Source organism: Micromys minutus (genome assembly GCF_963924665.1).
Source record: "Micromys minutus genome assembly, chromosome: 24".
Classification (NCBI taxonomy): domain Eukaryota; kingdom Metazoa; phylum Chordata; class Mammalia; order Rodentia; family Muridae; genus Micromys; species Micromys minutus.
Genome location: NC_137959.1, coordinates 30444746 through 30467876, shown reverse-complemented (window position 1 = coordinate 30467876; position 23131 = coordinate 30444746). Strand labels below are relative to the sequence as shown.

Sequence of the window (23131 nt, the reverse complement as noted above, 5' to 3'; positions counted from 1 at the left end):
ACTGCCAACAGAAGGCCAACAACACAATACTTACCCCAGCCAGGAGGGAGGGGGCCCAAGGGATCATGGTCAGTCGAAGCACTCGAAGACTAAACACAAGAAACAGTAGAACAAAGAAGTTAAAAAAAAAGACAACTGTGGTTAAAAATAAACAGAGCAATAGAAGTAAAAAAGCCAAAGACTCACTTCCACATCTTAGCCCTTAGCAGAGAATGTAGCGGGACCTCAGACAGCATCTGCTCCTTTAAAGTCTTTGTTTAAGAAAAACCAGAAAAGAAAGAATTCTATGCACACCAAGAGGATTAGGAACAGGGAGAGCAAGTGGGGTTAGAGGTGCCCTGAGGATGGTGGGCAAGAGCTCCAGGCAGAAGCCAGGTCTGAGCATGGCAGGAAGGCTCAGAGCAAGCTCCCCACCAGCTCACTGCCGACCTCTGCTCTGCTCTTGCTCCCGGCGGCCAAGGCAACTGAAATCCTCACCACCTCCAACTTTCTCCAAGAACCACACACAGGAGGGGAAAAAATACCGCAGGCCTTTCCAATGAAATCATTCCCACAAGCCCTGCCCACGCCCAGGGCTTCCTGGCTGGGACCCGGCCCTCCTCCCACCACCTCCCTCCTGGGTATGCAGCATCCACCCAGACTGAGGGCACTTTCATGCCCAAGCCCCTCACCTCCCCCAGAAATGTTTTCCTTCCCCTCACAAAGCACCTTTATTCTTCCCCTGCCTGAACCTGAAGTTGCTCAGTGTTCTGTGTTTGCCTGTCTGGGGAGGTGGGGCTGGGGCTGCAGAAAGAGAAGGGGGAAGGGGCTCCAGGACGTCAGGGTCACTATTTACACTAGCGCCCTTCAGCCTATTACTGCTTCAAGGTCCCAGGGGAAGGGCTGCAATAGATGGAGAGTCCTCGTAGCCTTCGGGAAGCAGGGGGTGCCCTGTCAAAAACTCCATAGTTAAATAAAACGACGATTGTTTTACTCCGTCTTCTCCCCCACTCAAGCATTATTTCACTTACTAGAATTTAATCATCATATTAGGGGATCAAGTTCTAAATGCAGACTTGAGGCTGCAGACCTGGCTGGCTCCATCTGGATGACAGAGCCACACACACCAGCAGGAGGATGAATGGGGCTCAGTCTGGCCTTGAGCAAATACTGGTGTCCACTGCCAGCCAACCCTACTGCAGCCCTCCCTCTGCGCCCAACTGAAGGGACAGAGAAACTTTCTTCCCAAGGTGGTAACACAGACCCCTTTTCCAACAGTAAGTCCTGAAACCAAAGATTCCTTGATGGGATAGAGCTCCTTTCAGTAGAGGGCTCATGAAAACGGCACAAAGGAAGCCCTGCAAAGTTGGGGAAGCTGACCTTGGCTTGACGCCCATTACCAACTCCATCCCAACTCAGATCTGCCTCAACACTGAAGCCCAGTTTACATTGGGCTTCTGGGTGTGTCTAGGTATTGGAAGGGCGGGCGTTGGTGAGACTTAGCACCTCAGAACACCTCTGCTCCGTTTGCTAGTTAAGGGTGTAAGAGTTCGTGAAAGCACCTAACAGCAGAAGCTGAAGAATGAATAGGAAACACATGGACCCATCAGATACCAGCCAAACCAAAGGTCAGTGCTGAGCAACAGGTGTTGACTGCAGCTTTCAGAGACTGACCCCAGGGATTCACACATGCTAGGTGAATGCTCTGACCACTGAGCACATGCCCAGCCTGCAACTGAAACAAGCCAGGTGTGGTGGTGGACACCTTTGATCCCAACACTTTTTTTTTTTTTTTTTTTTTTAAGGCAGAGGTAAATGGGTCTCTGTGGGTGCAATGCTAGCCTGGTCTACATAACAAGGTCCAGGCCATCTAGGCTATGTAGAGAAACCCTGCCTCAAAACAACAACAAAAGAAAACCAAAAAGAAATAAAAAGAAGAGGCAATTGGCTTCAGACTCTTTGGAATGTGTAGATAATGTATAACGTATCCCAGGTTTTAGCGGGATATCAGCTACCAGCTGGTAGTAACAGATTTGGCCAGCTTCTACTCACCTTATATTTAACTCTATGACCAGGTCAGAAGGTCTTTACTGACAGCACAGACCTTGGAACTAAAATATTCACTGGCCTCTTTTGAAACAAAATCTCTCTATATAGTTCAGGCTGGGTTCAAACTCGGCCTCAAGCAACCTCCTTATCTCAGCTTCCCAAACATAGTACTACTACAGCTGTGGATGCTGTACCTAGCTAAGACCTTTGCTTCTCCTTGCTATCTTTTGTTTAGTTTTGTTGTTTCTGTCCCAAATGTTATATGATGCTGGCTCTCCTTCACTGTGGTGGGTCTTAATTGACTTTCCTGGTGCCCTCCAGGTTTTACGACATCAGCTCCATTCATCACACCCTCAGCATTGCAGGAAGAACAGAGAAGAAAAGAGAGGAAAGATACCGAAGCACCCAACAAAAGCAAATCAGAACCAATGGACACCAACGATGTCCATTTATTTTACTGTTACAGCTAAAATGGACCACGTGACTCTTTTGGGTAGCTTTTCTATCAGGTACATTTTACAACTCAAATCATAAAAAAAAGGAAGGGCACTGAAGTGAAGGAAAAACAAACAAAAGCTTTGCATCACGATCAGAAAACCCCAAGCAAACCCCCAAGCCTTCAGTTGGCAACCAAATGTTCCTTCTCTTCATCAGCCCTGAGGGTGCAAGTGTATTCCACAGAGAAGAGCTGAAAAGGCACACAGACAGGACAAGGGGACTGATACCCAGAAGAGAGCTCCTAGAGGTGCAAGTAACTCAAAGAGACAAGGTAGTGCACTTCATAGTCAGAAACGCAAATGTAACTACTGAACCACCTTCCTAGGGAATATCCAGGGCCAGAGGCGTGGGATGCAGCTGTGAGCCAGAAAGCTCATGTGAGTTCAGTTCCCTCTGGGATTAAGCACAAAGTCCCAGGAATATTTTGAGATACAAACTCAGAAATAAAGAATGTCTAGCAAGCAGAGCGGAGGGCAGGAAAGACTCCGGGAAGGCCAGAGAGTGCAGAGAAGAAGGCGGGCATGTTTGCAGGATGGATCTGATGGACCAGACTGAAGCACAGGTGGCTGAGGACATGGTCCACGGGCTCTCTAATGATTCATAGCAGGAAGCACAGAACAAACTGAGTCACACTGTAGACCCCCCCCTTCCTCCATGTCATCAGAGAAGAACATGGTAGGATGAAGACAGAGGTGCCACATAGACAGTAGTCTGTGGGACAGGCTGGGTGCTGCTGCAATGACACATGTGTAAGACTGCTGGTGTCCTCAGTGGGACACAACACAGGGCAAAAGGGGCTGACAAGGGCAAGGCAAGCAAAAACAGAGGTGTGCCAATTCAGAGCAGCAAAGGCATCTGGGCAGTTGAAAAAACCACAGAGAACAGTAACCCAGGGAAGGAGAAAAACGTACATGCACACAGAGGCAGGTACAGGAAGTGAAGGCAGAAGTTGGCAATCTGGATGTCCTTGACTCCCATTTTAAACTATATTTCATGCTCTTTAAGTGCAGCAAAGAACAAGATCTCAGTTTAAGCCCAGCAAGAGGAGGAATGGAAGGCAATGGGGGTGCTGCTTACACAGTACCAGCTCTTACTCTTCCTAGTCAAACCCTGGGCCAAGGCCAAACCCCAAAATAACTGTATAAAAAAGCAAGCCTTCTTACTTGTAACCAAGACATGGCACCATAGCAAGCAAGAGGGAAAACCAAAAGCAGGAGAAAACCAACAGAGACATTTAGAAAAGACCAAAAAAAAAGGGGGGGGGGAGGTTCCACCATGTCATTTTTCAGTATAAGACATCTTTTCTATTTCACAGAAACAAGGTGACTCGCCCAGCCCGTGCAGAGCCTCCACATCTGCAGCTAAACCTCGGTACTCTAAAAGAAAACTGGTTTTGCATTTAAGTTGCACTTCTCAAAGTGCCCCCCCCAAATCAAACATCGACCCTGAGGTCTTGCTAAAATGAGAGGTGAGCAAAAATAAAACCTGCAAAAAGACCAAGCAGAAGAAGCAGAACTCTTCCAGTGCTACCTAGACAACTTGTAAAGGACCCCGAAGTCTGGTCAGAGGAGAAGATCACTTTCAGAAATCGTTTAATGATTACAGAAACGTTAGATAAAGACTGACGGGGTGGGGTGGGGGACTGCCACAGGCCTTCCTGGTTTGGGAGCCAAGACCACTACTCATGGCAAGAAAGACAAGCAGGACATGGAGTTACCAAGTTACAAACTTGAGGAATCTCGCTGCAATGAGTGAAGTCTGTCTGTGTGGCAGCGCAGACATCTCTGGCCAAGCGGTCTACACTGCGTATGTGGCTGCAGATACTGCAGGAGTCACCCACTCTTGGCAGGCGCTGCCCTCTCACCTGGTAGAGGAATCTTTGGCTGAAGTGCTGCATGGCCCCCTGCAGCTGACTCCGCTGTGACTGCCACTGCTCATAGTTTCGCACATACTCAGCGGTTGGGCGCTGCCAGGTGGTCGTCCGCGTGTTGTGATCCACATAGTAAAATCTTCCTCGGGGGTCTGTGCGCTTTTCCCATCTGGAGACAAGAAGCCCATACTGAGTACAGTGACCTCACCATCCTTGCTGTCCCCTCCCCAAATTGTAAAATATGTTCTCAGGATGTCTTGCAAGGAGTTGAATTGCTTGGGCCACAAGTGGGCCCATGACCTATGCGGAGACAATCAAAGTGAATCTCAGGATATTTGCTTAGAATTGGGGGTGGGGAGTCTCGCCTTTTCTGAATGTGTATGAGAAAGCACATACCCAACAGCCACTGGTCAACTATATAAGGTGGCCCAGTAGACAGCAGGACAGAAAAGTAGGAGAAAAGGTGGCTCTTGGGTCACAGTACTGAAACATAAGATCTAGGTTCACTAGAAATCAGGGTATCTGAATTTTCCCATCACATGGTCAGAAAACTCCCTGTAATGCTGAAGTAAGACTGAATATTGGTTTGTTAGTTTTCTACAGTACTTCTGAGTAAAGGCTCTGAAGTCAAATTTCTGAAACTCAGCATGTCTGAGAATGCCTTTTTCTGTTCTCCACAGTGAATGTTAAAGTAACAGAAAGCTATTTTCCATCCTCAATGGGATAGCCCACTCTACAGCTGCTGTGGCATTCCTAACTTCCAATCCTTTCTGTGTACCCAATTTTCTTCCTCTGGAAGCTTCCAACATCTTTCTTGGCACCCTGAAATTCCATTAGATGTGGATTGGGTGGGACATTCTTCATTTTCCAGGCTGAGCCCTGTTAATCTGCATACTACACATTTCCATTTTGGTTATCCTTTTCTTTTTGGTTTTTTTTTTGAGACAGTCTCACTATGTAGCTCTGGCTGTCCTGGAACTCAGTATGTAGACCAAGATTTGCCTCTCAAGTGCTGGGATTAAAGATATGCATCACCATGACCAGATCTTTGTTTCTTTAAAAAATTTCATTTCATTTTATTTAAAGTGTGTGTGTGTGAGAGAGAGAGAAAGAGAGAGAGAGAGGCAAACAAGTGTGTGCAAGTGTGTGTGCATACCAGAGTGCACATGTGCATGTATGGCCGTCGGGGGTTCCAGGGATTGAACTAAGGTTGCTAGGTCGAGGGCCAAGACTGCACTTTTGCCCACCTTGCCCCCCTACACCCCAGTTTTGGTAGTTTTCTATTTCTGTTGTAACAGTCACTTCCTATACTCTGTTGTCTGTTCTCTTGCTAGGACTCACACTTGGGGACCTGGTTTCCTAGACTCATCTTTTTTTCTGACATGGTCTCATGTGGTTCAGGCTGGCTTCTAGCTCATCATGTAGCTGAGGATGGCTTTGAATGCTGATCCTCCTGCCTCTGCTTCCCACAAACTGAGATTCTGAGACTGGACTGTTGACTCATAACTGGCTAAGATCACTTGTTCTCATAGAAGACTCAGGTTCAAGTCCAGCACCCACATGGCAACTTGCCATTGTCTATTCTCCAGTCTTGGGGATCTGACACCTTCACAGGAAAACACTTAACACCTAAGATAAAAACATGCAAACAAAAAGAACTGAGATTTCAAGTGCAACCCATTGAGCTAAGCTTTGATTTTCTTATCTCTACATATGTTAACTTTTAAAGACTTTTGCTTAGTGCATGGCTTATACCCAGAGGATTAAGTTTTCCCCCAAGCGTTTGAGGATAGTAATTAAAACTCATAAACTGGGCATGGTAGATCATGCCTCTAATCCCAGTATTCAGGAAGCAGAGACAGGAGAATCACTGTGAATTCAAAGCAAATATTGATAATTAATTTTCCTTTTTATTTTCTGGGGTGTGGGGAGCTCCCTGTGTTGTAAATACGGAATCCCTCCACACCTCATCTGCTGCTCTTGCATTGTCTAGCCCCATCTGAAACCAGGAGCAGGCTGAGCACTCCGGTGGGAGCTGCAGGCACACTTGTCTTCACTGAGGCAGAGGCTTAGCCGGGCCATGTGAAGGTCCTGGAATGTCACAGTCTGCAGTTTCCCTTTTTCGGGCTGGCCAACTTCTCCAGCAAAAATGCCCTCAGTCTTCATCCTAAGGCACAGCTTCTTCAGTTATTGCTTCAGTTATGGCCGTGCCTCAAGACTGATCTACTCTGAAAAGCTTTTCAAGGCCACTAACAGCCACGGCTGTGTGGTGTGTGTGTGTGTGTGTGTGTGTGTGTGTGTGTGTGTGTGTGTGTGTGTGTGTGTGAGAGAGAGAGAGAGAGAGAGAGAGGGGCAGCAGGACATGAGTGAGAAACAACAACAAAGCCATGAGGTGACCTCCATTTCATCTCATTCCATACCCTCCTCAGGGTCTTTAGAGCTCCTTGTGTGCTGTGTCCATCTCCCTCTTCCTCTATTCCCTTCATTCTTCTGTGAACTCTCTGATCTCTTGACCTCCACCTCTTATGCTAGCACCACAAGCATGTGCTACCATGCCAGGCTATCTCCTATTTTTGACCATTTGTGCTTTTCCTAAAATAAATTTATTGCCACTTATCAGGTTCTCAGGAAAAATGGGATAAATACTGCCTAAATGTACACACTTACCTAGAAGTCCTCCACTATCGTGAGTTTTAAGCTTCTTTTTTAAGACTTGTGTGTGTGTGTGTGTGTGTGTGTGTACATGCATGTACCATATACATTTGAGGTCTCTTGCAGGCCAGATCTCTTGGATCCCCTGGAGCTGGAGTTACAGTAAGCACCCGACACAGGTGCTTAGACCTAAATTCAGATTCTGAAGAACCCTCTCAGCTGCACTGCTACCTCTCTAGTTCCAAGATCTCAAGCTTCTCAGCTGGATGATTCCACAATTTATTCCTCATAAAACCTGTACAGAGTCATGATCATTAAGAACAGAGCTGCATCTGAGGGCCCAGTCAGTCAACTAACACAATAAACCTTGCCATGGCCTCAGTGTGGCTTAGAGGCACAGACTTGTCTATCATGCTGGCCATACCCAAGGTGCTGGGTGAGTTTCCCCTGACATGAAGGGGAGGGGAGGGGAGTGGAGAAGAGGGGAGGGAAGAAGAGGGGAGGGGAGAAGAGGGGAGGGGAGAAGAGGGGAGGGGAGAAGAGGGGAAGGGAGAACAGGGTAGGGAAGGGGAGGAAGTTAGCAAATAAATGTGGCCATGTTCTAAGAAGTTTTTGTTTACAAATGGGTGGGGGCTGGATTTACCAACTCGCTATGATATGGTGCCAACCCTGGCACAGAGTAAACAAAACAGACCATGAGTGTGAGGCTTGTTACACTACTCTCTCATCACGTGAGTGTGATGCTTCTTATACTATTCTCTCTTCGTATACTTCAAGTTTTCCACGATAGTACAAAATTTCCCATCATTTCCACAATAAGATGTGGATATTGAACAAAAATTTAAAAGCCAACATTTAATTTTGGTAGCCTTTATTTGACTTTCCATCCAAGTAGAAAGAGTGAGCACTACAGATGACAAATGGGGAGCACCACTCCCAGGCAGGCAAGGAAGAGGAGGGAGACCTGGTGCTCTACTGGGGACTGGAGCAACAGCAGCACACGTGTGCAAATCTGTGGAGCCAGACGGTGAGGTGGGGTTTGTCTGGCTCACACCTGACAGCTGAACTTAATAACACAGAGGCTCTTCACAGAATCCCCACAAGAGACCATCCTTTCTCTGGGCAAACTGGAAGGACAATGTTCATATTTATACAGAAGCTTTTCATGGCTGCACTAGTGGTGGTTAAAACATTCTTGCGAGCAGAATTTGTAAGCTCTCAAGAGCAGGAGACACATGTGGAAAGAACTTTCTGTCCCTGGCATATAGGAAATCAAACCCTTTTTTCTTGAACTTGGACAGTCTTCCCCACTTGGAAAACTCTTTCGGCTTTGGTTTTGGAGAATTCTGCTGTGTTCTCACCAAGCACAGAGGAGTTAGAAACATCCCATTTTGGGAGCAAGGCTATACAGGGAAATGCAGCAACTCTCTTTTTCTTTGTACATGCATATATGCACTACATTTGTGTACATGTCCATGTGTATGTGTACAGATGTATGTATACATGCAAATGTATGTACACAGGTATGAAGGGAAGAGGTTGACTTTGGTGTCTTCCTCTATTGTTCTCCATGTTATTTTTGGAAGCAGGGCACTGACTGAACCTGGACCTAGACTCAGCTAGACTAGCTGGCCAGTGAGTCCCAGGGAGCTTCCTGTCTCTGTCTCCTTGGTGTTGGGATTACAGATGCACACTAATGCACCTGGCTTTTTAGATGGGTGTTGGAATCTGAACTCAGCTCTATCACGCTTGCATAGCAAGTACTTTTCCAACTGGTCCATCCCCCAGTACTTTTCCAACTGGTCTTGTTCCTGTGTCTTTCTTTTTCTTTTTAACAAGAGTTTTACTTGTGTTTTTATGGATGTGTGGGTATGTGCATATGTGTGGCTGCCCCCAGAATCTAGAAGAGAAAATCAGACCCTCCTAAGTTGGAGCCATAGGCAATTATGGGCCGCCTGAGATGGGTGCTAGAAACTGAAGCCAGGTCTCTGGAAGAGCAGTCAGTGCTCTTAACCTCTGAGCTTCCATCCCTTTTTCTTAATTACCTTGTACCTATTTAACCCCAAAGGCCTGCAAGACATTACAGTGCATTTCAAGAAGGAGGGCTGAATTAAGATGACTGGAGAGGAAAAGTGATCAAGAGATCCAGGTTAACTGTCTGCTGCCTCCAAAGGAAGAAACTGAATCACCAATCCATATAGGAGTTAGAGAGCTAACTAAAGCCACTAGAACCTTAAGGCCCAGGAGGCATCTTCAGCCCTCCAGTCTCCAGGTGTCCAATGTTCTGCCAGCATTGAATACCATACATTAAGAAAGCCCATGCCCATAAGTTAGGGTCAATGCAAAGCATGTGGAGAAAAGAGGACAGGCTGGAGTCGGGAGATTGGAAGGAGGGGAAATCCAGCAAAAAGAAAACAGTAAGATCGAGACAGCATGCTGGAGCAGTGGAGATGCCCATGGGAGAGTCCTGGGGCCCATTCTAGAGTCTCAAGTCTTACCCCGGAGGAAGAGGCCGCTCCCAGGTGGTGGTCTTGGTATTGTGATCAACATAATAGACACGCCCGTTGGGCAGCTCTCTCTGTTCCCATCTGGAAAATAAAAACCAAGGGGAGGCGTGACACTTCAGTAGTTACAGTCCCAGTTAGGAAGGAAGTCCTTCATCGTAGATGGACTCAAAAGGCAAAAAAAAAAAAACAAAGATGACACTTAAGGTCAGCCCAGTGTCATACTCTCTGCTGTTGCTAGAACCCTTTTGACAAGCTACAGTAGTGTTCCTTTATAGCAGATATTACTATAAATTCTCCCAAAGCACCATAAGCCTGCACTGCTAAGTTTTTCTTTTTTTTCTTAAAGATTTACCTTTAATTATGTCTGTGTGCATGTGTCTGTGTGAAGGTGAATGCATGTGAGTGGAAGTGTCTGAGAAAGCCAGACTGAATCCCCTGTAGCTAAGGCTGCAGGTAGTGACGATCCACCCAACCAGGATAAGCACTAAGGTCCTCCGGAAGAGCACTGTGTGTTCTTCACCACTGACAGGCCATCTCTCCAACTACTCTGTGGAGTTTTCAAATCAGTACTTCTTGAGTTGTATATGATCAAAGATCCCTTAAGAATATAATGGAATTTGAGTCTGTTTTCCTTCTAAAATGAACTTCTAATGAAAATTTGCATGCAACTTCTGAGTTTCATTGACTTTGCTAAGACTTTACCAATGAATTCCCTTTTGTATTTTAGGATATCACAACCTGCTTTAGGAAAAAAAAAAAAGAGAGAGAGAACAAGTATCATGGGGCTGGAGGGAGCGCTCAGTAGTTAAAAGCACTGGCTGCTCTTCTAGAGGTCCCAGGTTTGATTCCCAGCATCCACCACATGGCTTACAACTGTGTAACTCCTGTACTAGGGTATCTGACACCCTCTTTTGGCCGCTGAGTATGCTGCATGTGTGTGGTGCACAGACTTACACTCAGGCAAACAAACAAACAAATAATAAAATCTCAAAAAATGTTATTAGTTCTGTTCCTTTAGTATTGTGTATATTTATGATGAAATCTTATTGATTTATCTATTTATTTTGAGACAGGGTCTCACTATGTAGCTAGTAATGTTTGTTTTTAAACTCATTAGCAGAAAATCTTTTACATAGATTTACACAATCCAGAAACATAGTGCGCTGTTATCTGACAACTTGGGTTCAGTCTGTGTAAGTTACTATGAGACTGGGTGCTGAGGGTGGCTCCTTTGTGCTAATGAAAGATAAGGCAATGGGTGACTCAGAGCCAACCAACTCAAGCACCACACATACAGCTAAGGATTACTAGCTCAACCCTGCTATTACCCAGATGCAGTCTGGCAGTAATCACACTTATCCAGAATAGAGTAACCTATACAAAGGCTACACAAGGTTGACACAATGATGCTTCATGAAGGATGTAAACAGTCCCCAGAGTTATGCTAATTTCATTTACTTCTACTGTGGGGTACTGCCTGGTCTTTCAGGAGGATGCTTACTTTAGTCTGTGTTGACAAAAAACTTGTTTTTAAAATGCTATGGTTGTTGTATGCCTGTATATGTGTATGATACATATGTGCCAATGTATGTCTGTCACATACATGAAGGTCAGTGGACAATGTTACCAAGTTGGTTCTCTCCTTCCACCTTCCCATGGGATCTGGGATTGAACTCAGGTTATCAGCTTGTGAGGCTAATGCTTCAATGCTGAGCATCTCACTGGCTCTGCAATGCTTGTTTGAAGATGGAAATTTATTTCAATGTAACTAGTACTTGAGAGAACAAATGAGCAAAATGTCTAATCTGTGCTTCATAACTTTCCCTGTAAGAAACAGGAAACAGAAACTGTTCCACTCAAACTTAATTACACAGAAACTCAAACCCCACAGGAATCCACCATGGAGACAGGGTTGTGCAAGAACTCACAGTCATCCCCAGCTAAACAGTAAATTTCAGGATAGCCCAGACTACATCAAACACTGTCTTCAAACTTTATAGAGCACATGCCTAGTGTGCAGAAAACCCTGAGAACTCTTCCTAGCACTGCAGAAAGCATACAGCAGGCTCAGCCTAGTGACACTGCTCAGCTCATTTTGTAAAACTGTCTACAATAACTTGATAAGGTGTCCCCACCCCACTCTTTTGAAACAGGGTCATTTTATGCAGCCCGTGCTGGCTTCAAACTCAGCATCCCCTGCCTCAGCCTCTTGTATGCTGGGATTTATAGTCATGCTTCACCAAACCCAGCCTAGACTACCCTTCTTTAAAAGATAAAATATCTATTGTAGATTGGAGACTTAAAAAATAAACAAACAAAACCCCTGAACACGTTTCTCTTTCATTTCTAAAACCCTTTTAGTATGTAACTCATCTTACACAAAGTTTCCATTTTACCTTTCATTCCAGTTTCATTTGAAACAAGGGAAACAGCTTTATTATGTACTGCCTAATATTTTAATTTGAAGATAGGCAATTCCAAACAATGAATGCCTTTAACCCACACAGTGGTATTGAACTGGCAAGACACAAAATTGTGTTAACCCCCTTCTCTGCAGCTTGCCTCAGTTCTAGCAGCTCTTTTAGCACACAGGCCTAGGAGAGCACTGCCCTCCATCTTTGATCACAGCTGACCCTAGGAATGAAAGTCTCTCTTTCAGGGACTGCTATTGTCCAGCCCTGCTCCGTATCCTTATGAACCCTCTCACCTGACTCAGCTAGCAAAACAGTGGAGGAACAAGACCTTCCTTCCACCGCCTTGTTATATCTACATTTTTCCTTTTCAAATTGGACTCCTGCTCAGACAAAATGACTGTGTGGGTCTTCCCTAACCCCTGACCTGGCTTGCCTCCCTGTCTTTGAAAACTCTCACTCTTCCCTTACCTGCACAGCTATTCACAAGTCACACAGATCCCTTCCCTCATTCATTCAGCACAGTGGGTCACTTCTGTCAGCAGCCACACGAGCCTCCTGCTTCTGCTGACCCACATAGATTAAGCCTCCCGACTATCTTGGCTTGATCTCCTCACGCCAAGAAAATGATACTGGCATTGACTTTTGTCGGCATATCCCTGCCAGGGGTTAAGTTTCTGTCCCTTCTAAGCATCTTCCTCACACTGAGATGAAAAGCCCTTTCAATCCACTGTCGTGGGTCTCACTTGGTGCTGCATCCGGGCTGAGTAGGTTCTGTCTACCCCACTGAATAGCTGTCTTTGATGCTCTCAGAAACGGTGTTCAAAGCAGTGAGTTTGTTTCAGGTCACTACCCAACACATTGCTCCTTGGCCCTCAGGGAATGACACCTGGGCAACAACAGATCTTGTTTTTGAAAGATTTAATAAGTAATCTCCAATTTCATTCAGTCTTAAGGTAATTTTCCTTTTACCAAAACTACTTTCATTGCTTTATTCAAATGTGTATCTTTCACCTTCCATCCCTAGTGTCCCCATAATCACCATACCAAAGAGCTTACAGGCCAAAACAAACAAACCAAAGCTCAATTCCATTATTAGGATAATGTCAATTAGCTTTCTACTCAGCTATCTGAAAGATCACAGTCAGCTTTGTGTGGTGTACATAGAGTCTCAGGACTTGGGAGGTAAAGACAGAAGGATCAGGACGTCCAGACAGCCTGAGCTAGAGAAACTTTGTATCAACTCTCAGCTAATTGTCTGCTTAGTCAGCATGCAGAAAATTTCCCCCAAAGTAATTCTTCCATTAAAAAATCATCAGGAGCAGCCATCTTCCAGTTAACTCTCCAACATGACGAACACAAAGGGAAAGAGGAGAGGCACTCGCTATATGTTCTCTAGGCCTTTTAGGAAACATGGAGTTGTTCCTTTGGCCGCATACATGTGAATCTACAAAAAGGGTGATATTGTAGACATCTGGGAATGGGCACTGTCCAAAAACGAATGCCCCAAAAGTGTTACTATGGAAAAACTGGAAGTCTACAGTGCCACCCAGCATGCCGTGCGCATCACCGTAAACAAGGGCAAGATTCTGGCCAAGAGGATCAATGTTCGGATTGAGCACATCAAGCACTCGAAGAGCAGAGACGGCTTCCTGAAGCGGGTGAAGGAGAACAGTCAGAAGAAAAAGAACGCCAAAGAGAAAGGCACCTGGGGTCAGCTGAAGCGCCAGCCTGCGCCACCCAGAGAAGAGCACTTTGTGAGGACTAAGGGAAGAGCCTGAGCTACTGGGGCCCGTTCCCTGTGAATTCGTGGCCTGATGTATAAAAGGAATAAAGGCCTGCCAAAAAAAAAAAAAAAACAGGAATTGAGTGATCCACTACCTGCAACTATAGGGTATGTTTGACCATCCTGACCTTAGTCCTGCGTTTGGACAACATCTCAGTTTCATCAAAAATAGGATAAAGCTGGGAATGTTGATAATGGCAAAGAGTTCAGGTTAGTGTCAGGGTTGTTCCTAAATAACCTTTCTAAAACTACATGACAAAATGCTCAAAATGCAGTCTGAGAAAAAGTATTGACTACTTGTAGTCACTAATGTGCGTGTTTTGATCAGCCTAGGCACTGGGTGTTAACAGCCATCTCAGCCACGGGGAGGGCGGCAGGGAGGGAGCCCTAGGCAGAGTGGGCAGTGACGACACTAGATGATAAGACCAAACAGGCTGTGTAAGTTATAGGAAAATTTCAGAGGATAACGGAAAACTGCAATGAGCAAAAAATAAATAAACTCTCAATACTGACATGGTGATATGTACATATTTATAATGTTCACACTCCAGAGGATAAAGTAGGGAGACCCTGAGTTCAAAACCAACCCCGATTACCTAGTTCAGTGGTTCTCAGCCTAATGCTGTGACCCTTTAATACAGTTCCTCATGCTGTGGTGACCTCCAACCATAAAATTATTTTTGTGGCTACTTGGTAACTGTAATTTTGCTATTGTTATGAATTGTAAAGTAAAAGTAATGTAGGGCCCAGTCACCTAAAGACTGAGTTCAAAGCCAGTCTGAGATACAGGAAACCTTGTCTTAAAACCAACCAACCAAACAAAGCCATGGCACATAGAACCTGGGGCATCCTACACAAAAGCTGCTACGTGAAATTTAACTCTCTACTGGTTAAAAACAAAAACAAACAAATGTGAAAATCATGTTTTTCCTGGGCCTGGTAGGGCACAACTGAAAAAGAAGGCTGAGGCAAGAGGATCAAAAATTCAAGGCCAGCCTAAACTGTAAAGCAAGACCCAGTCTCAAAAACAGATAAGGAAGAGTGAGGAGAGGGAGAGAGAAGAGAGAGCCAGACTGACTCGTGCTTCCTAAGTATTCTCTTACAAGAGATGCCTCTGCACCAACTCTTTCTGGAAGCTGTGGCCACTTTTAGGATGAACCAGAAGATTTCTTTTCTCAGTGGGGATGTTCTCAGCCAGTTTCTAAATCAGAAATCTGAATACGCTGTAGCCTCACACCTTCATTCAGGTCCCTGGGCAACCTAGCACCTTCAAACTGGTGCCTGGTTTCAGTGATTTTTCTTCTCAACAGAGCAGGAACTGTGTTCAGCTCCATCCTTCTCCTGGGGCCATTCCTGAATTCTAAACTACAATCTAAGCACACTAATTTCCTTTTAATAACTACCAACAGCATTTTATGTCCCTTAAGCCCAGGATGTAAGAGTAGCAGCTACCGAGTTTCCTGAATTAAGTCTGTTTTCTTTTCCTCTTCAACCATCCCATTTTCTGTGCCTTGGGGAAAGCCCCAAGTGAAGTCTGGCAACATTCAAATATAAGCTCGTACAGAAAATCAAGACAAGTCTCAGAAATGGTCTCTGTAATGTTTTTGCATGCCCACACCCGTGCACGCACACCCCCACACACTTTTTAAACAGAAGTTTGGCAACATAGGTAGATGATCTGAAAACATTGAATGACAGCAGAAATGAAATAAAAACGACTATTTTCTTTCTAAAGGCAACTTGGCAACTTGTTCACTGACACTTTCTATATGAATCCCCTAAACGTTAGCAAGTTTTCTATTGGAACAGAGCTCAAGGAAACAATTATGCATCAGATATGTAGCTGTAAGGGCATCTATTATGGCTCAGCACAGCAGTGGCCAAAACCCTGAAGGCCCCCAGATGGTGCAATGACAAATGCTATTTCTATACTGGGGCTATTCCACTCTCAAAGCAAACTGGAAACAAAGTTATTCAGATGTTTGCAACATACTGGATAGAAAAGCAAGTTAATAAACAACATGCTGGAGAAGGTCAAAGCTGAGTTCAAATAGTAGAGGCTGAGAAGATTAGATAGACACTTGCCACTAGACTTGAGTTTGATTTTGTAACCCACACAGCAGGAGAGAACCAACTCTTGGAAGTAATCTCTCACCTCCACACACAAAACAAATGTAATGAAATTTAATCATATAAACATACTGGTTTTAGTTAAACCTAAATTGATGCTGTATGATTAATATACTAAGAAAAAGACACTGACAGGTAAACAATGCATTCCAACATTTATAAGTTGTATGCTGATTTTAAAAAGATAAAACATCAAACAGAACGTGAATCTACAATAGGGCCTGGAAAGATGGCTCAGTGGCTGAGGACATTCCCTGTTCTTCCTGACTAAACACACTTGGTTCCTAGCGTCCCTATCAGCTGGCACACTGCCACTCCAGTTCCAGGAAATCCAAAGTCTCTGGCTCCTTCAGCACCTCACTCAGGAGCACTTATCCACACAAACACACATAATTTAAAATAAAAATTAAGTCTTTTTAAAAAAAATCAACAAAATGAGATATCTGTATGTGTATAAGAATGTTATTGGGCTGGAGAGATGGCTCAGTGGTTAAGAGCACTGACCTCTTTTCCAAAGGTCCTGAGTTCAAATTCCAGCAACCACATGGTGTCTCCTAACCATCTGTAGTGGGACCCAATGCCCTCTTCTAGTGTCTGAAGACAGCTACAGTGTACTCATATCTCATGTCCATAAAATAAATAAATCATAAAAAAATGTTATTAACTCAGAATAAGGAGGAACAATGGATGAGCACACATAGCTAAAAACATACATGCATACACAATCATCTTTAATTTTAATAAGGTTGTTTAGATTTATGTGTATAAATGTTTTGCCTGCATGTCTGTCTGAAGGCAGAGGCAGAAGTATCTCTGAGTTCCATGCCAGCCTGTTCTACAGAGTGAGTTCCACAAACAACAATGCCATAAAGCTACATGATGTCACATGCATGTACTGCCACAGTACTCAAGAGGCAGAGGCAGGAGGATAAGGAGTTCCAGTCAGACTCCTAGGCTACAGAATAAGTCAAGGCCATCCTAAGCTACATGAGATCCTATCATAAGTGAACAAAGCCTACACATTAAAGAAAAAAACCACAGGGATGGAGTGATTGCTTAGTGGCTGAGAGGATTCTTGCAGAGGACCTGGGTTCAGCTCCCTTGTATCTATATAGTGGCTCACAACCTTCCATAACTCCAATTCAAGTTCTTCTGACCGCCGTAGCACCAGGGCACATATGTGGCATGCATACATACATACATACATACATACATACATACAGACAGACAGACAGACAGACAAAAGATTCATACACACAAAATTAAAATAAATAAATCTTTTTAAAAAGAAAAACAAATAGCCAAATAGAAAAGTGAAACAAAAATTACACCAATAAAGGCAATTCATAAAGAAGCAAAATATTAAAGAGTTTTACTAATACTCAAAAAAAATTAAAATTCAAACCACAAAAAGATGCCAATCAAATTCCTTAGAATGGCCCAATGAAAAGAGCTGGCAATGAATTTTAGCAAGACTGTTCGTAGCTGCCCAAAGAAGAGCAACTCCACAAGCCGAGCCGAGGAAGCAGTTTGAGAGGGTTTTCCCACTGACATTGATGGCTGTGGTGCAGAAATTCCACTTCTAGAAGAACAGTCTGCTTTTTGTTTGTTTTTATGGGTGAGATAGAATCTCACTCCAGGTTGCCTCCAATCTTGTTGCATATACCAAGCTAGCCTCATACTTAAGACTCATGAATCTGCTTCCTGGGTGCTAGTTCTCCCTATATCTAAAAATGCAATCACATGCACTCATTAGTCCATTTTTACTATACAGTCCTGGCAAAGCTACTAATCGGGCATTATTTCCCTGCCTGACCTTTTCTTAAGGCATGCTGGGGATCGAGCCCAGAGCATTATGTATGTCAGACAAGCACTTCACCACTGTGCTGTAGGTCTCACCAGTGCCAGAACAGTTCCTACAGAAGGAAGCAATCACAAAAAGGCATGTACAGGAGAAGGCCTCACTGCAGCACGGCTCCAACTGTAGAGAAACGAGAGATTGCACAAGCTTCTACTATTCATACCACAGAAAACCACATGGCCCTTTATGTGGATGTGACATCATTTTAGGCATCCCTGTACACATTAATGTAACAGAGAAGGGCATACAAGACTTTCAGATGTATTTAAGGCTTTTTGTATATTAAGGTTTTTTGGAGGAGGTGGGGGCGACATTTATTTGTCTGTCTGTCTGTCTGTCTGTCCATTTATTTAGGGGTTGGGGTACTACATGGCACTTGTGGAAGTCAGAGGACAACTTGTGGGAATTGCTTCTCTCCTTCCATCTTTCAGGTTCCAGGAACGGGCCATCAGGCTTGATGCTGTGTACCTTTACCAACTAAGCCACCCACCTGCCTCCTACTCACCGTTTTTATCTGCATGCTTCTAATAGCTTACAAAAGTACAAGCACATACTGTCACTGTACCAAAGTCTGTAGAAAGCTGTCGCCTTGGTGTCAGTATCTGTCACCCTAGGTGAATTGTTTAAGATGTCCTCACTTACAGTGTGAAGACAAAAATAGCTAACTTGCATTGCATTAAATAATAAACAAAACAGTCTCTGGGTTGAACTCAGCAGTCCCCAACTCGGTGCAAAGTTCATACCGTCTGGTAGCTTCTATCAATGGTCAGGAAAATGACACAAGATACATAAAATCATCAATGCTTACTTAAGCCTAGAAAGGTCTTTGATCCTGCGGTTGCCAAGTTGTATCTGTGTCCCCTCCTCCCACCCCTGCCAATCAAGGATATTGTTTGCTTTTGCTCTGTTGTTGTTTTACGGGTTTTGTTTTTTAGATTTTTGAAACCAGGTTTTTTACTCTGTAGCCCAGGCTTGTTTCAAACTCAACAGTCTTCCTGCCTCAGCTTCTCTAAATTGCTGGGATTACAGGTGTGAGGCACCATGCTCAGCTCAATGGTCTTTTATAAGATCAAATTTTAAATTAAAAAAAGGAATGAGTAAAAATGGGCAGTCATTTATCCACTTACATTGGCCAATCCATCCACCTAAACCACAGAGGATGCTGACGATGCCAAAGTAGGCACAAGATTCCTTACTCTTGAGGAGCTCTCAAGGGAGCACAGTCAAAATGGACTAATGATTACATGTGATTGCATCCTTTAGATATAGAAGAATACCTCATAGCTCAGTAAGGGAACAGAGTCTTTTGGAAGGAAGATAGAACATATAGTATTTGAGTTATCTAAGCATACAATAATCTTTTTGGGGGTCAAGAACAAAACCATATTCCACAATAACACAAGGTGTGAAAAAAGCACAGTCTCCGAATATGACCCTTTAATCCCAAGTTACTCAAAATGTGGTCCATGGTCCAAACTGTTAGCAGTCTTGGGCCCAAAAGCAGGTTCCTTAGCTTTTAGAAACTTTCATGTCTTTGACATTGCCTTGGCGTCTAGATATGTAAGTGATTCCTTAAGCAGAAGATAAAACAAAGGTGAACATTCATCATAGGTTGAAAATTCAGAACTAAATGAGTAGCAACCCTCCCAAATGGTTTGTTCTTCATTTAGTTTGTATAACACTATAAAATGCTCTGAGTGCGAAAGTACTTTGGTTAAAGCCAAAATCAAATTTGAAATGAGATTCAGTGGAACAGGCTGGCTTGTAACTTAGCAGATGCTCCAAATTCCTCTGTCTTTTTGAGTGTCTCTACAAAGCACAAGAGAACTCTCCAAGGATGTTTCAAGATCCTCAAAGTCCAACCAGAAAAGCCTGTAGTCTCCAGCACAGGGAATGGGAACAGGGCAGATTGCAAATGTGAAAGGGCCAAAATACACCATTCCATTGATCCTACTCTGAGGCAGGAAACAGAGCAGCCAATGACTTGTGGAGAATGGGGATGGTGTGAAATGGAACTGAGGTAAGCCAGCAGTCCAAACACAACGTCCTCTCTTATGTAAGAAACCACAGCCGTGTGCTAGCTGCCAGGGTAAAATAATGTGCCTCTGTGTGAGGGACTCGGAGCTGAAAAACTGGGCTGTAAATGGGGTTTGTCCAAAGCCATGTACACATGGGCTGTTCATGGGTATTCCATCTCCAAAGTGGCCACACTTTGTACCCCCTGCCTAGACCACTACCTCACATGTGTCCAGTGCCCTTCTTTCAATACACACTCACAATCTGGACATTCTACACCCTTCTAGTAGCTTCTTTGGGGCTCATTAAGTTAAAAGCTTTGGAGGGGAAAGGGTTCCAGACATGGGGGAAATGGACGGAGGAGTGTTGTATTTGGCCTTAGGCAGCTTAGGTTTCAGAAGCCCTCAGTGTGGAAGCACACAGATGTGTGCAACCATTCTTTCCTGCTATAAATTTCAGAAGACCAATGTGGCAATTCTTGGAATCCCCGGTGAACCTTTTCCATCCCTCAGCAAAGGAGATGGAAGATCTGCAAAGATAAAGTTGGTAACAAAGTCACCCATGGCCCAAACAAGCAATCTAGTTTGTTCAGAAATATTTCACTCAAAGAGCATCCTGTGATCAGGAGCCTTTGTAAATGAAGATGAATGTTCTGATCTGTGACAGCTGAACCCAGAGAATGAAGAAACTTCTGTCATTGATGCTCTCTCTTTAAAACTCCAGAAGCAGAGAAATACATCTAGGTGAAAAGGAAGAGAGAAAATGGGAGAGGAAAGGTAACATTTAGACATATACATTACAAGTGGGTCCTGGGTCTACTTTGTACCAAGTTCCTAGACACCTACAGGCCACAATGACAGAGGGACTTGGTCAAACAATAACAAGTATGAGAAAAGACATGCATACATGTCTCACATATAGCCATACATACATACATGTCTACCAGGGATCAGAAAGGGCTGATTCCTTACTGAGTACTGTCATTAACTTCAAACTTAAGGAATTAAAACTCAAGATACTGAGGACGTTCTGAGAGAAAACCATCATGGAGAAGGATCCTCAGTGTGGAGAGAGGGTAGTTCATGGCTCAAACTAATTTATTACAACTAGAGCTTAGAGTATGGGAGAGTGGCTTCCACGGAAGGCTGAGGAGTGGATGGAGCCCTATTTGAAAAAATTCAGAGATTTTTCAGCTTATTTAAGGATTTGAAAATTTATCCCTAAAGACAATAGGAAGAATGTGGCACTTCAAGCAGGAAAGTTTATGCTTAAAATTTTACTTTAAAAGACGAGTTTAAGAAAGACGATGGTCTGGTGGTCGCATGGGCCAATGGTAGACGATCTTCAGGACAGGGTCAGGTAAATGAGAGGCTGAGTTAAGATACACAGCTAGTACAGTGAGCTAGAGAGAGATGAGCTCGCAGCAGTTCTCAAGGAATCCAGGGGACTGGATCAGGTGCCCGGAGACAGGTCTTAGTGGGACAGAACAGATGTCACAAACTATTCTGAGCACACACCATTTCTCACTTAGCTCTGCATTTGCCAAGCCCAGCCCTGGACTTGCTATCTCTTAAACAGTAATGAATAATCATCTAATGGAAAAACGCAGGCCAGTGAGAGGGCTCAGTAGATAAAGGCACTTGCCACCAAGTATGGCAACCTGAGTTTGATTCTCAGAACCCACACGATGGAAGAAGATGACAGACACTCTTAAAGTTGTCCTCTGGTTTCTGGTGTGATTTTGTACACACACCTATACAAACTTTCTAAAAGCCACGTAACTAAAACCATCTAAATAAAGAAATATGCATACGCATCATGTAAAGGCAACTGGCAGAAGCTCAGTTTACATGCTTCGTTTATAAAGTTTCATAAAAGATAAAGGTATTCTGTGATTTCTCCCAGTGCCCCTAGAATAGTACTTCAGGTCTACACACTGGGAGGGTCAATATAGAAACTATGTACTTTCTGGGTTCCAATTCCAAAGAGCCAACCAAAAAGCCTGCTGTCCCCATGAGCTCAGAAAAAAAACGATGATCTCTGACCCTGACATGGTCCTCCAGATACTGAGTGAGTTAGTAAGTACCCTGAAAACCTGGGGCTCCCATTCTCTTCTCTGGAACATCCTACACATAAAAGTGAGTCGTGGCACCTCCTCACCCCACCCATCCCACACACACATGGGCCTTGTCACATTCTAAATGCTCTAAGAAAAAGACTGTCCAAACCCCACCTCAGAAAAGTGTTTTAGCCTCTGGCCAAGAGAGGAAAGGGGTGGGGGACAGGCTTCCCTGGGCTGCTGAATAAAGAACATTTTCAGAGCCTGGAGTTTTCCAACTGCTTGGAAACAGGAAATGCCCAATCCCAGAGAACAGTAACCCTCACACACGCCCTGCATAAAGACATGTTGAGCCATTAGCCCTAATTGCCTGTGACTGACACAGAAGTGAGGCCGGCCTTCCAGGCATTTGCTCAGGGGAAAGAAAACAAACAGCTCACTGGGGACACAGGCAGCCATTTTCTCTCCTTTCTGCCAAAATGATTCTGCTCTGTTCCTCTCAAATTATAGCACACAGATTTGAAAGTAAGAACAATACAAAGTCTCCCACTTAGGAAATAGAAAATAAAATCTCTACAGGAACATACAGCAATTGGTTAATAATCTTTCAAAATCAAACATGTTACCCCCCAAAAATAATAATAAAAATAAATGGCCTTTTTAGAACTCCCTCTCACCACTCCAGTTTTCTTCACGTTTGAGATAATAAGAATCATCTGCAATGGTTTTCATTTGATCAGAACTCTATCAGGAGAAAGGAGTTTCATGAATGCTAAGTATAAGCAGCAAAAATCACACACACTTTCTGACAAAGGATTTTTAACAACTGAGAGTTCAAAATGGCTTTATGAACAAGGCATCAGATTCTCCATGAAGCAGGAGACATCTTTCCAATATCTGTATGAATTACACACTGAAGGAACACACACCATCCTCAAGCCTACCTCAGCAAGTCACTGTGCTGAGCAGGACAGAAATGGGCTCCTTTAAAGCTAGTTCTTTCCGTATTTGTGTGTCTGTGTAAGGATGTGCCTATAGAGATCAATGACAAACCACAAGGATGGTTCACCTCTACCACAGGGCCTGGGAACTGAGCTCAGGCTGTGAGGCTAGACAGTAAATACTTCCCCTGTTGAGCCATCTCACCAGCCCTAAACAACTGATTTTCCAACCCTACTTGGAGGTAGGGGTGTACCACTGGGCAAGTGTGAGGCAGGAGGAAAACCTGCAGGAGTCAGTTCTCTCCTTCCACTTGGGGGGTTTAGGCAGGGCAAGCACCTGAGACTAAGCCATCTTGCCAGCATAAGACACTG

The 23131-nt window shown here is 44.1% G+C and overlaps 1 protein-coding gene across 1 annotated transcript in view; it reads right to left on the bottom strand.

The window, feature by feature from the left end:
• The window catches only part of WWP2 (WW domain containing E3 ubiquitin protein ligase 2), a 116615-nt gene that overhangs the window by 12088 nt on the left and 81396 nt on the right, over positions 1 to 23131 (bottom strand). The window contains exons 9-11 of the mRNA XM_080936613.1: positions 9547 to 9636; positions 4391 to 4565; positions 35 to 89 (exon numbers count right to left, since the gene is read on the bottom strand). Coding sequence (XP_080792739.1) covers positions 35 to 89; positions 4391 to 4565; positions 9547 to 9636 — 320 coding nt within the window. The remainder of the gene's footprint in view (positions 1 to 34; positions 90 to 4390; positions 4566 to 9546; positions 9637 to 23131) is intronic.